The sequence below is a fragment of the Alexandromys fortis genome, unplaced genomic scaffold, assembly GCF_014885135.2.
Source record: "Alexandromys fortis isolate MF-2015 unplaced genomic scaffold, M_Fortis_MF-2015_v1.1 scaffold_118, whole genome shotgun sequence".
NCBI lineage: Eukaryota > Metazoa > Chordata > Mammalia > Rodentia > Cricetidae > Alexandromys > Alexandromys fortis.
Genome location: NW_026068010.1, coordinates 3534955 through 3549153, shown reverse-complemented (window position 1 = coordinate 3549153; position 14199 = coordinate 3534955). Strand labels below are relative to the sequence as shown.

The 14199-nt window shown below is 44.2% G+C and overlaps 1 protein-coding gene across 1 annotated transcript in view; it reads right to left on the bottom strand.

The window, feature by feature from the left end:
• B3glct (beta 3-glucosyltransferase) overlaps nt 1–14199 on the bottom strand; it is a 90748-nt gene that overhangs the window by 31435 nt on the left and 45114 nt on the right. Inside the window, 2 exon segments of the mRNA XM_050161961.1 lie at nt 2687–2798; nt 3714–3790. Of these exon segments, the coding sequence (XP_050017918.1) occupies nt 2687–2798; nt 3714–3790 (189 nt within the window).

Here is a 14199-nt window from a genome sequence, read left to right as displayed (position 1 = left end):
GGCATCAGATCTCCTAGAACTGGAGTTACAAAAGCCTGTGAGCCAGTGGGTGCTGGGATTCCAACGTGGGTCCTCTGCAAGAACAGAGAGAGCTTGTAACCACTGAGCCATCTCTCCAGCTCCAACCATAAAGGGTTTTCAACAAATCTTTGAAAACTTCCTCCCAGAATCATATTCATTCATTCATTCATTCATTCATTCACTCAGCATGTATCAGGAACCCACAACAGCAGGGATGCGCTTGCAATACAGAAGGAAGAGACATTAGAGAAAGCGCAATAGCTGGTGGGGTGGGGCTGCCCTGGAAAGAGAAGGAAACCTCTTACAACAAACAAACAATAGCGAAATAACATCCAAAAGCCCATGGTAAGAAGAAGACCCTGAAAAAGGACAGTAAATGTTGTCTGGGTGAAGTCCCTGGAACGATAAGACCCTCCCCCTCCCCACCCCGCTCCCGGCACCTGGCACAGAGCAGGTGTGGGGAACCTGATAGGAAAGAGGCAGCCGGGCTGGGCTGGGTTCCACGTGCTGGACTAGAGCAGCTAGAGGAATATCATCGCGTTCAAGAGCAATGAAAAACTTCCACATCCAGCCACAACGGGATGACCTGGCTCAGCCCTCCACAACCACTGAGAAAGATGAAACACAGGAGGCACGCGTCCAGCAGAGGATGGGCCGTGCAGACAGCAGCACTGGCAGGTGGAACAGACAGGAAGAGCCGCTCTCAGGCCTGGAAGCCTCGCTGTCAGGACCCCCTCCCCACACTGAGCTGTCACTTCTAGATCTCCATGACAACACTGATGCTTTACGTAAAACACAGCATCTTACTTTATCTCCTCATTACAACGTCCAGCTATTACAAAGCGCGTACGTTAGTCTACGAGTATTTTTATTGAGGTGATAAATTATCTTAGGAAGGACTCAGTGGAGGCTATGGAAAGAACCATACATCTTCCTTCCTGGCGAATGGCTTTCTTAGTAGCTTCATGGAAAGAACACTAATAAAAAAGAGAAAACTGGAAAGATAACTGATGATACTCTGCTAGGATCGCTTTTAACCAGCACCATGCCTCATTGCTGTTAAAAATAAATCAACGTTAATACGCCTCATCAGACACACCGATATTAAAGGCATGCTACGGAGCAGAAAAGACGGGGTTCAAACAATACAGGGGAGGCACTTTAACGTTGGTAACTACTAAACCTACACATTTAAAACACTGAACAAGAGCCTACGTTTGCATTTGTAAGAATGACTCGGAGATAACAGTGAAAACAGTGCCGGAATCAAAATGCCCAGGCCCCCACACGCAACAGTTATTTTGATATGGCTTATTTGTGTCGGTATCGGCTTTTTTTTTTTTCCTCCAAAGATTTGAAACAGTAAAGGAAAAAGGCCCACTGGTTTGAAATGACCTCAACATTGTGTCATCTATATTCGGTCCTGCTACTTTCAAAAGAAATAAATCTTAGCGTTTTCTTTTCTCCACAATGCAGAGTTCAGAAAGGAAGGGCAAGGTCTCCCTTTGCCTCCGTTCTGAACTTGCTTCTCGTGAACTCGCTTTGAACTTTTTCCATTTTTTACTCTCATTTTCATTAAAAAGACACAGTAAGTCACCATCTCCCCATGGAATCAGAACCATGGATAACAGGGTAGGAGTCTCCAGGTGATACGAACAGCGGGGAAGAGGCTGGAACCCCAACATTCAAGTCAGAAGGAAACAGAAGTCTCACAGATGGTTTGCGTTTGCAGTGAGGCCCATAGCTGAGGAATAGCATCATTCGGAAGGGCTGGACCAAACATGCTCCTAACCCTTCTCTCCCCTAATGGCCTTCCCATGCAGGCTTATCTGTGGCTTCTCAGAAATCAACAGCAGAAAGAAATCCTAATGGGTCCTTCCAACACTTAAAAGCCTCCAAACTCAGTGATTTTTGTGGCAGTAATGCAGTGTTTGGGAAACTACACGACCTGCATTTCCCAGCCATTCGGTCCCCACACTCCTGTCTGGATGGAGCCAGTCCTAAGAATACCAGGAAGGTTCCAAGTCCTCTTACCCCAAGTGATCAGATTGTGAGCTGAGGATGTAGATATCAGACCCAGGACCTCAAGACATCAAAATATTCAGTTTGAGAGTTGGAGAGATGGCTCGGTGGTTAAAAGCACTTCTTGCTGCTACAGAGGACCTAGCCTTAGTTCCCAGCACCCATGTGATGTCTCACAATCATCTGTAACTCCAGTTCCAGGGGTTCTAGTGCCCTCTTCTGGCCTCTGTGGGCACTGCTTACACATGGTGCACACACAAACACACACACACACACACACACACACGTAGACAAAACATCCCTACACACAAGATAAAATAAAAAATAAGTAAAACTCTTCTGTATGTTATATGTGTGTCCTTTCCTGACGGGGAAAAATAACTTATGTAATTATACTCCTATGGAAACTTGGTGGGTAACACTAAAAAGGGGTTGTTGTTTTTAACTCCTTATGCTGTCAAGACACGCAGATGTAGATTCCTCACATAAAATGGCTCCTTCTATGTTCTCCATATGCTATAAACCTCAGGGAATTTCACAACACAGTTTTCAGAAATCAAGCTATTATTTCCAATACCAAAATCACATTTTCCCTGAATTATTGTCCCCACCCAAGTCAAACATAGTTTCGAAGTTTGCGCACCTTAGATGGATCATATCGCCTGAGTGTTTCTAGGAGTCTGTGGATTTGTATTCTCGTCTCTTCTTCACAGAAGAAGATCCACGCTGAATTCTTGCTTTATGTTACAGAAAAGCTGATGGGAAGAAACAGGTTAAGGCCCATGGAGTCATGGTATAGATACTATATAGTACACAGAATGAATTACAGTAAGATTTTGTTTGTTTTGGTTTTGTTTTTCAAAACAGGGTTTCTCTGTGTAACAGTCCTGGCTGTCCTGGAACTCACTCTATAGACCAGGCTGGCCTTGAACTCAGAGACACCCACCTAAGTCTGCCTCTTCAGTGCTGGGATTAAAGGTGTGCGCCACCACCACCTGGCTCTAGGAAATGGGTGAAGGGGAAGACAAGGTGTCTAGACTGTCCTGTTCTCTGCACAGTCCCCTTGTATCTTAGCTTTGTGTCTTAGCTTTGACTGCAAAGCAAGCCAGGGACTAAAGGACCCCAGAAGGAGAAAATGCTTACAATTCATTCTGCCCACAACAACATTAGTTTAGAATTACATTTTCAAACATGAATTTGAAGTATTGCATCATTTAAGAAAGAAACACCAAAACTAAAAACTATAGGGCTGGAGAGATGACTCAGCAGTCAAGTGCACTGGTTGCTATAGCAGAGGACATGGGTTTGAGTCCCAGCATCTACATGGCTGCTCTCAACCATCTGTAACACCAGCTTCAGGGGATCCAATGCCCTCTTCTGGCCTCTGTGGATACTGCATACAGGTAGTGCACATACCCACACGCAGGCAAACATTCATGCATATAAACTAAAGTGAATCATTTTTTAAAAGAAAATAAGCAAAAACAAACTATGATAAAGAATCAATCATTGAAAAACATCTACTTAATCCAGTGATCACAAAATATAAAACTCAAATTTACTTCACTTAGCCTCTCAGGAAACAAACCACCTCTTAACTTGAAAACTTTACTAAGGAGTGCAAGAGTGTGGTGGCCCAAATGCCAATGATTTAAGTTAAAGGTACCTACTGCGGTAACAAGGGAAGGATGGTCCAAGCACCTTCCTGCTTCGCCAGCTGATGGAGAAGGAGGACTCTGGGAAGATCCTGAAAACATAACAATCAAAGAGGAAAAGTAAGATTACAATAGCCCTTTGAAAAATGCCAAATGGTGTTGTGGTCCCCAGAGCTGGCATGCTATCCTGAGCAGCATTCTGCTTCCTGATTTGCTTCAGGGGCTACAGCAGTCATGAGCCTCAGAGGAGATAAACCAACTTCGTCCCCTCCCTGCGCCAGGACCCCAAGAGTGTTCATGGAGCTAACTGGAGATCTGTAAGTGTAAGAGAGGGAAGCCCCCAGGGTTGTTTGTCTCGGGGGCGCAGGAACAAACCTTTACACACATGGAAGTAAAGCATGTCCTATGAAGTCTCTGTCTGAGCAAAAGGATACACTGTCCCATCGATCGCGTGCCAGCTTCTCGCTTAAAGTACCCAAAATGCCCCTAAAGATGTTTAGCACCATAGGAACACCGCTCTAAGTCTAAATACTAGCCATATCAACCTTAATTACTCAGGCAGTAGGAATGGCTTACTGAAATTTTGACCTACAAATTGATAAACACAGACGGAACTAAAATAGCCTAAAATAACGCACCACGGCTCCATAAATATACATGGATACAGACATAGCGTAATGAACTCAAGGTTGTGCATGGTAACTTGAAATTTCACTATCATTTGCTGTATCTCAAGTAGCTGGGAAAGCCAACAGTCAGAATTTCTTATCTCACATGCTTAAGCCTTCGCCCCCAGCACACGCTATTGTGTCTCCAACTGCATTAAATATAAAATGAATCCATGGTGACGCCCGACAAAGACTTTAAGGACAAATTCCTAAACAGCTGGAGTGCTAGGGGGGCAGCTGCACCCACCGCTGCACCACCCATACACGCCGCCCTGGAGACACAGGGCAGATGCACCCACCGCTGCACCATCCATACACGCCACCCTAGAGACATAAGGCAGCTGCACCCACCACTGCACCACCTATACATGCCAACCTGGAGACGCAGGGCAGCAAAACAATTTCAACTCCATGCCACCCTTCTTCCAGTACATATTAATTTATTATTGAAGAAGACATAGCTTTTAAAATAAATTGCTGCCACTGGATATCAAATTCACCTCATTTCCTTCTTCTATGTAGTATCTGTTTCAATTTTCATGTACAAATTCAAAAAAACACAATCAAAAGCTAGATCAGACACACGATATGACATGCTCAGAAAAAAAGCAAGCCTAAAGGCTGAATTAACAGTTATCCAAGATAGAACAAAATCAATAATTCAAGGCCTCTCTTCTGTTGCTTCTGAATTATGCACAAATTTCCATTGCCTTTTAAAAATTGTAATGTATGCACTTATGCATATAAATTCATATACAAGAGCAAAAATCATGTATAAACTAATGACATTAATATTTGCATAATACTAAAATAATTATATGTGAATGGTAGTATAAACTAAATAAGTACAGAAATCTGTTAAAATCTTGAGCTGGAAAGCAAGTGCTAATGAGTCACAAAGTAGCCATTAAAATTATGACAAAAGTTAGCCAGGTGGTGGTGGCTCATGCCTTTAATTCCAGCACTAGGGAGGCAGAGGCAGGCAGATCTCTGAGTTTGAGGCCAGCCTGGTCTACAGAGTGAATTCCAGGACAGTCAGAGCTACACAGAGAAACTCTGTCTTGAAAAGCAAAACAAAATAAAATTATGATACAAGCATTATAACAATGGGAGCATCTTAATGACAAATAGAGAAATGGTATGAATCCTATAATAAAGCAACTTCCTGTGTGAGCAGGAATTGAAGGAACCAGGAAGTGACAAAGTTTGTTTTGTTATGCCATGAGGATGAGCTAAGTGTTTCCAAAGGCTTCAGTAAACTTGGCATATGATTATACTTTTTTTGTAGATTGAGATGTGTCTTACTTTTCTATTGCAGTGATAACAGCATGACCAAGACATCTTATAAAAGAAAATGCCTAGTTTGGGCTTACAGTATTCAATGGACATATCTGTGTGGTTTCAAACCCCACTCCTGGTACTGACTTCTGTCGCCATTGCTTTTGTATGGCTATGATAAGACACCATGACCAAGGCAACTTATAGAAGAAAGCATTTATTTAGGGCTCACAAATTTTAAAGGGTTAGCGTCCACAACGATCACGGCTGGGAGCGTGGCAGGAAGCAGGAAGGCAAGACACTTGGGAGGCAGTTGAGAGGTCGCATCTTGAGACAAAAGCATGAGGCAGAAAAAGCTAACAGGCAGTGGAGTGGGCTTCTGAAACTCATAGCCACCCTCAGTGTCACAACTCCTCCAACAAGATCACACCTCCTAATCCTTCCCAAAGAGTTCCATCAACTAGGGACCCATTATTCAAATATATGAGCCTATGGGGGCCATTCTCATCCAAACCATCAGAGGAACAGGCCATTCCTCACATTTTCACTCAAAAATGGTTCCACATCCCAGTTGTGGGACATGTACGGTATCAACATGTAGACCCAGGCTTCCCCGCCAACAGCAAGACCACACTGCTGGGTAGAAGCTAGATACCAGCTTGTAAGTGACTTCTACCACAATATAAATTCAGCTAGAGTTTGCTCAGCACAAAACAGCAGTCAAATCCTCTTCTGAAATGGATTCTATGGATTAACAGTGAACTAAACCTACTCCTGACTTCATTATTTTTAATTCACTAAATCGCCTGATATGCCTCTTATCTACTGCTATTTGTTACTGTAAGAAGGGCCAGGCTTTGTTTTGTGGCCGTGTATCTCTAAGACATATTTAATAAACACATGTCCTGTGGATTACAGTCCCTGACTATGTGCTCAAGAGTGACAAGCAGGCTCCAGCTGCCATACTATAAACCTCGTCCTGAGTGCTGTGACAGGAAGGCAAGCTCATCTTAATTATAAAGAAGGTTTAGTCTACTCTAGTCAAAAAGTCCAAGAGCTTTTATTTTTGTCACATACTCAGATATATCATCATCATATATGACAGAAGCAGATATACACAGCTTCTAATAATCAAAAGTCACAATAGGGGCTGGGGAGGGAGCTCACTGGTTGAAGGTGTTTGCTGCTCAACCCTGACAACCGGAATTCAATCCCTACAACCTATATAAAGGTAGAAGAAAAGAACCAACTCCATGAAATTGTCTGCTGACCTCCATACACACATCCTAACAAGTGTGATACCCCCCTGCACACACACATGAGCAGGTACAATTATATCAAATGAATTGTTTTAAAAGGTCACAATAAGATTTTCTATCAAATGATTCAATCTGTGTTTAATCCATCACTACAAGATTTTGACCGCCTTTAAAGGTGTTAGGTCACCAGCTGTAGGCACCTTTAGACACAAAACAAACGGTTTTAATAAGCCATTGGAAAGAGAGCATTTTTGGAGACAGAGAAGCAACAGAAGGGTAGAAAGCTTGCCTAGTATAACCAAGACCCTGTATTTGATCTCCAGCACTGAAAAGTAAAATTAGAAGAAGAAAAAAAAATTAAAAAGAGGTGCTAGGGAGAAGGCCTAGTGGGTAAGAGTGCTCACTGAAGAAACGTGAGACCCCGATCTTAATTCCACAGCATACTCATAAAAGCCGAGCGAGGCTGTGCGTGGCTGTCACCCCAACTATGTGTGGAAAGCAGAGAGGAGTCTGCTACCTATCCAGCCTAACAGAAGAAACAGCAAGCGCCAGGTTCAGTGAGAGACCCTGTCTCCTAGGAATAAAACAGAGAGAGAGGGCAGGACCTCACACCTTCCTTTGGCTTACACAGGTGTGTGTACCCATAAACACACACCCAGACACTCACACATGTGTACACAGACCCATGTACACAGACCCACAAACATACACATGCACACACATGCTCCCAAAAAGAAAAGAAAATTCATTGTTGAGAGCCACTCACGGTTCGTGCCTGCAATCCTAGCTCATAAGAAGCTGAGGCAGGAGGACGACTGCCAATTCAAGCCCAGCCTGGGCTACACTCTGAGTACCAAGTCCATGAGAAGATAAGGAGGAGGGAAAAAGAGGGAAGCAGAAGAGAGTTTTCCAAATCAAAAAATCAAGAAAAGAAAATGCTGTGTATGGTTATTCCGAGGACAGTAGAGGCTCCCACAATCTAAGGCCGCCTGGCCCCTCGCCATGCCACTATTTCATATCTAAGAGGCTACGCAAATCTGCGGAGAGAGAGCTGAGGCTCGAGCAGAAGCAGCACGAAGGGATGAGGAATGCCACTGATCAAATGTGGGTGAATCAAAGGATCGGGGAACCACAGAGACTTTTAACCTGTCAATAAGATTGCTATGTTTGACCAAAGCCCACTTCTGCCTCAGCGGTACCCCTGGGTGTCACCATCTCTGTGAAGCCCACTTCTGCCTCAGCGGTACCCCTGGGTGTCACCATCTCTGTGAAGCCCACTTCTGCCTCAGCGGTACCCCTGGGTGTCACCGTCTCTGTGAAGACAGTCCCCGAGATGAGGCTGCCGCTCTTCCTCTGAACTCATCTGTCCCAGGGAACAGGCTCATGCTTAAAGCAGGCAATGATTACTGAAAGCAAACAACTGTAAATCCAGGGCTCTAACTCCCTGGTGGGCCCCAGGACACACACCTTTTCATCTTCCTCATTTGGAAAGGGGCCTTGAGGTCAGTGTCACAGTAGAGAAATGACTTATTCGTCTGCTTGATTTTGTTTGGTGGCACTGGGGATCAGACCTGGGACTTTGTACATATGGAGCAAGTACCCTACCACTAAGCTATATCCAGCCCAACCACTACTCTTAACATAGAGGGGAGGCATGAAGATTTCATATCTGGAGATATTAATGGGACAAATAAAGAGGCTAATATGTGAAAATACATAAAGGCAAATGAAAATTTAAACGGTTGTCAATAATTTTAACCTTTCATAGATTTAGCTTTGTACCACCTTCATCTTCCTGCCTCTGTCTGGAAAAAAAAAGTTCAATGATTTAATTCAATTGCTTATCTCTCCATTCAAAAATTTATTTTATATGTTTCTGTTTGTGCCTACAAGTATGTATGTGCACCATATGCATGCAGGAGACCTCATTGGCCAGAAGAGGGCGGTGGATCCCCTAGAACTGGATGTGAACCCTTGTGTGGATGTTAGGAACTGAACCCAGGTCCTCTGCAACAGTAGCCAATGCTCTTACATGCTGAGCCAGCTTTCCAGCCCCTGGTCTCTCTTTGTCCATAGATATTTCTCAGTCTTTGTGATTTGCCCTTACCTTCCTTCACTGGCCTAAGCTTTGAAGAACAAAACTTTCTGGTTCCCCCACCCCACGATGCAGACCCAAGAGCTAGACCAGACAGCAGATTCCAAGACATTTGTAGGTATTAGGTAAAGAGGCTAAGATCCCAATATCTAAGCCCAACTCTCGTATAGCCCTGGGGCACTGAACTGAGCTGACAGATCAACAAGTAAACTATAATAAAAATCCACATCTGCTTATTATTACAACTCCTTCTGTAAGAGATATATACTTATTGTCATAATGGGGCTGTATGATATGCTTCTTGGAACATATATGGGACAGATTTATACTCTTTAAAATATAGTGTTCATTTATAGGTTAGAACATTATGAGTGACAGTATACTAATATTCTTTCCAAGAACCCAAGTTTATGTATATATGTGTGTGTGTGTGTGTGTGTGTGTATATATATCTCCTCCGTATACCTGTCTTAATCATTAACTGTTTTCCAGAAAGAAAATGTATTATAGCGTTATAAATTTTATTTATAAGCCATGTACTTTGAACTGAACTACTAAATATACTTTTATAGCACATATATATTTAACTAATCATTTCCTCATAAAAGCAGTAAACCTTGGTGTTTAAAGACCCGATTTTTGGAAGCCAAGTATTTCCATCTGAATCTTAGCGTTTTTTCCCCTCTCAGCCATGTGACCTTCAGTAAGTTCCCTGCACTAGCTGTGGGCCTGCTGTCTCCTGTGATGAGCTAACACGACAGACGGGGAATAAGTGAGTTATTACATGGAAAACCCTTAAGTAACTGTTAATATTATTGTTGTTTGACAGTGTGTTTTGAGCGTCTACTATGCACCAGGGATGCTGGCTTGAATGAGATGAGGATGTCCCTACGTGCTCATGTATCTGAACACTTGGCCCACACTGTTCACAGCACTGTTGACTGTTCAGGGAGATCTAGGAGGTGTGGCCTTGCAGGAGGAAGTATGTTACCACAGGCCAGCTTTAAGGCTTCAAAACCTCTGTACCATTCCCAGTAGTCTGCCTCTCTGTCTTCATCTATCCATCCATCCATCCATCCATCCATCCATCCATCCCTCTCTCACCCCCCCTCTTCCTTTTTGTATTTGTCCTTCAAAATACAAGCTCTCAGCCTGCCGCTCCAGCCACCATGCCTGTTGCCTGCGGCCTGCCACCTGCAGCCACGCTGTCCTCGCCACCATGGACTCCCTCTGGAATCACATGCCCACACAGTCTCTTTCTATCATAAGTTCCTCTGGTTGTGTTGTTTGATCACAGCACCGCAAGGTAACTAACACACCAGGCCAGACAATAAGATTACTATCAAGAGTTGCTAAGAGAACAACGGAGTCTCTTGCCCACTGGGGTCTCACATTCCAGTAAGGGTCAAGCCACTCAGAAACAAATCTACAGGAGAGTAACAAGGACCTGTGCTAGGGCATCATAGTACCCACGTAAAGGGCTGGCCTAAGAGACTGCTGTTCATGAGGAACACAGAACGACCGCCATGCAGACCTGCTGACGGGTGTGTCTGGCCTGGTTCCACCACAGATGGCACAGGAAATCCCTCACCTCTCAACAGCGGGTTCCTTTCTGCAAAATGTGGGCTGGCTGGGAGTGAAATGCATGCGCTCCTGCCTGCAAACAGCAGAACACAGCGGGTAACAAGGGCCCAGAACAAGAATGTTGGTGATGTATACCGGAGAAAACCAGTTAGGATTCCAGCAGGGTTCCCAGCTGTCTCCACCCCAGCCCTGGCCCTCTGCACTAGATGTTACCTCTCAAGGACAGAGTCCTAAAGCAATCTGCTTTCTCAGGGCCCTGACTCCAAACCCTACATGGCAACATCCCACTGGCCACGCTGGATCACAGGGCTTCTTGCAGACTACAGTTGTATTTTGTTGGTGCTTTAGCAAATAAAGCTTGCCTGGAGATCAGAATGTAGAGCTAGCCATACTAGTTAGCCATAGAGGCCAGGCAGGGGTGGCGCACACCTTTAATCCCAGCACTCAGGAGACAGAGGCAGACAGGTCTCTGTGAGTTCAGGGTCACCCTGGGCTACACGAAATTGAATCAGTCTAAAAGAGAAACAGAGCCAAGCAGTGGTGGTGCACACCTTTAATCCCAGCACTAGGGAGGTGGAGACAGTAGGTGATGTGGCTGGGCGGAGAGAGGAGTGTAAGGGAGGAGGGGCAGGAGCTCAGCATTCAGTCGGAGGATTTGTAGGGACAGAATCGCCCTTTGGTCTGAAGAGTCAGTAGAGGTAAGAGCTAATGGCTGGCTGCTCTGCTTCTCTGATCTTTCAGCATTACCCACTATGGGGTTTTGCTATTAAGGCCAATTAGAATTCATGCTATAGCATATCTGGAAAAATGGGGCATCTGCCCCCTGCTTCCTTCGTGACCTTTCTCAGTAGCCTCGGCAGCCACTATGACATAGCCTAGAAGTGTCTGAGGGAGTCTCAAGGAGGAACTGTGCAGTCAGACTGTCCTACGGTCATGCCTGTAAGAGACTGTCTTGACTTATGGTTGACGTGGGAGGACTCAGTCCACTGTGGATGGCACCAGCCCCAGGTGAGCCTGGGCTGTATAAGGAAGCAGACTGAGCAAGAGCCAGAGAGCGAGCCAGCAAGAGTGTTCCTTCCCAGGTTCTCCTTCAAGTTCCTGCTTCGGTTCCTGCCTTGACTTCCCTCAGTGATGGGCTGGGAAGCAGAAGTCAAAGAAACCCTGTGTCCTCCTAAGTTGATTTTGGTCACCATATTTAATCACAACAATAGAAAGCAAATGAGAAAAATGGGCAAGTCTCAGGCTTCTCCAGACTCACACAGGACCGGTATCTAGGACAGTAAATACTTGAGGTACTGGCCATCCAAAAGCAGACAGTCAACATTAACGAGATGGCTTCTCAACCAGAAGAAGACGTCACTGCTGCTGGGCAACCCCCACCTGGAGTCGCAGGGTTCTATTCCTGGGCTGCACGGAATGCACTAGGTAAAGGCATGTGTGTATACAGATGTTTCTGAGTCGGGCACCAAGCAAGATGGCCCGAGATCGATCCCTGGGACCCACACTATGGAAGGAGACAACTGAGTCCAGCAAGTTGCCCTCTGAGTCCCATGTGCACACAGCATGGCAGGAATGCATCAGACACAAAGCACAAAATAAATAAATAAATAAATAAATAAATAAATAAATAAATAAGACATCTTAAAGCATTAAAATGAATAAACGATGCCTTTAAGAATTATAGATGTGGGACCTTCTAAAACTGAGAAGCTTTTGTAAAGCAAAGGACACTGTCATTAAGACAAAAAGGCATCCTACTGAATGGGAGAAGATCTTCACCAACCCCGTATCAGACAAAGGTCTGATCTCCAAAATATATAAAGAACTCAAGAAACTAGACTTTAAAATTCTAATTAGCCCAATTAAAAAATGGGGCACTGAACTGAACAGAGAATTCTCAACAGAAAAAGTTCAAATGGCCAAAAGACACTTAAGATCATGTTCAATTTCCTTAGCGATCAGGGAAATGCAAATCAAAACAACTTTGAGATACCATCTTACACCTGTCAGAATGGCTAAAATCAAAAACACCAATGATAGCCTTTGCTGGAGAGGTTGTGGAGAAAGAGATACACTCATCCATTGCTGGTGGGAATGCAAACTTGTGCAACCACTTTGGAAATCAGTGTGGCGGTTTCTCAGGAAATTTGGAATCAACCTACCTCAGGATCCAGCAATACCACTCTTGGGAATATACCCAAGAGACGCCCTATCATATGACAAAAGCATTTGTTCAACTATGTTCATAGCAGCATTATTTGTAATAGCCAGAACCTGGAAACAACCTAGATGTCCTTCAATGGAAGAATGGATGAAGAAAGTGTGAAATTATATCGGGGTTAAAAAACAATGACATCTTGAATTTTGCATGCAAATGGATGGAAATAGAAAATACTATCCTGAGTGAGATAACCCAGACCCAAAAAGATGAATTTGGTATGTACTCACTCATTTGTGGACTCTAGCCATAAACCAAGGTCATTAAGCCCATAGTCCACAAGCCCAGAGAAGTCAAATAACAAGGTGAACCCAAAGAAAACCATATATAGATCCTCCTGGAAATTAGAAGCAAACAAGATTGCAGAGCAAAAGCTGTGAGCACGGGGGTGGGGGTGAGTTTGGGGGAAGGGGAGAGAGGGAGAGAGAAGGGAGAAGGGAATGTCTGGCAAGAGCTTGGGGGAGTGGGAGGGTGGAGATGGAAGAAGGGCGGATATAGGAGCATGGAAGAAGATACCTACATTAAGGGATCCATTTTAGGGGTGGCAAGAGACTTGGCTCTAGAGGGGATCCCAGGTGTCCACAGGATGTCCCCAGCTAGATCCTTGGACAGCAGAGGAGAGGGGCCTGAACTGTCCTTGCCCCACTATCACGCTGATGATTATCTCAAATATCACCATAGAATCTTAGTTCCGTGACAGATGGAGATAGAGACAGAGACCCTCATCAGAGCAACAGACTGAGCTCCCAAGGTCCAGTTGAAAGGCAGAAGGAGGGAGAAGAAGAGCAAGGAAGTCAGGACCGCGAGGGGTTGGTTGGTCCACCATCTGAGGCAGTGTGCCTGTTCTAATGGGAACTCACCAAATCCAGCTGAACTGGGTCTGAATGAGCATGTGATAACCCGGACTCTCTGATTGTGGTTGACAATGGGGGCTGACTGAGAAGCCATTGATAAAGGCACTGGGACTTGTTTTTACGGCATGTTCTGGCTTTTTGGGACCCTAGTCTATATGGATGCACAGCTTCCTAGGCCTGGATGTAGGGGGGAGGGCCTTGAACTTCCCACAGGGCAGGGTTCCCCGCCCTCTCTCAAGCAGGGCAGGAGAGGAAGGAGGGAGTGTGGGGGAATGGGAGGGGATTGAAAGGAGGGAAGGAAGTGTAAATAATTAAATGGAAAAAATAAAAATTAAAAAAATTATAGTTGTGAATTTTTAAAAAATATTTTAGTGAATTTATTTAAAAAAAACTATTTTTCTCCTGGAATATTTTGCCCAGATATTTGCAAAAAATACTTATTAATAATAATACTCATTATATATTTTTCATTGTATATAATATTATTATATTATTGTATGAAATAAATATTTATTAATATTTATTCATAAACTGAATACTAGACA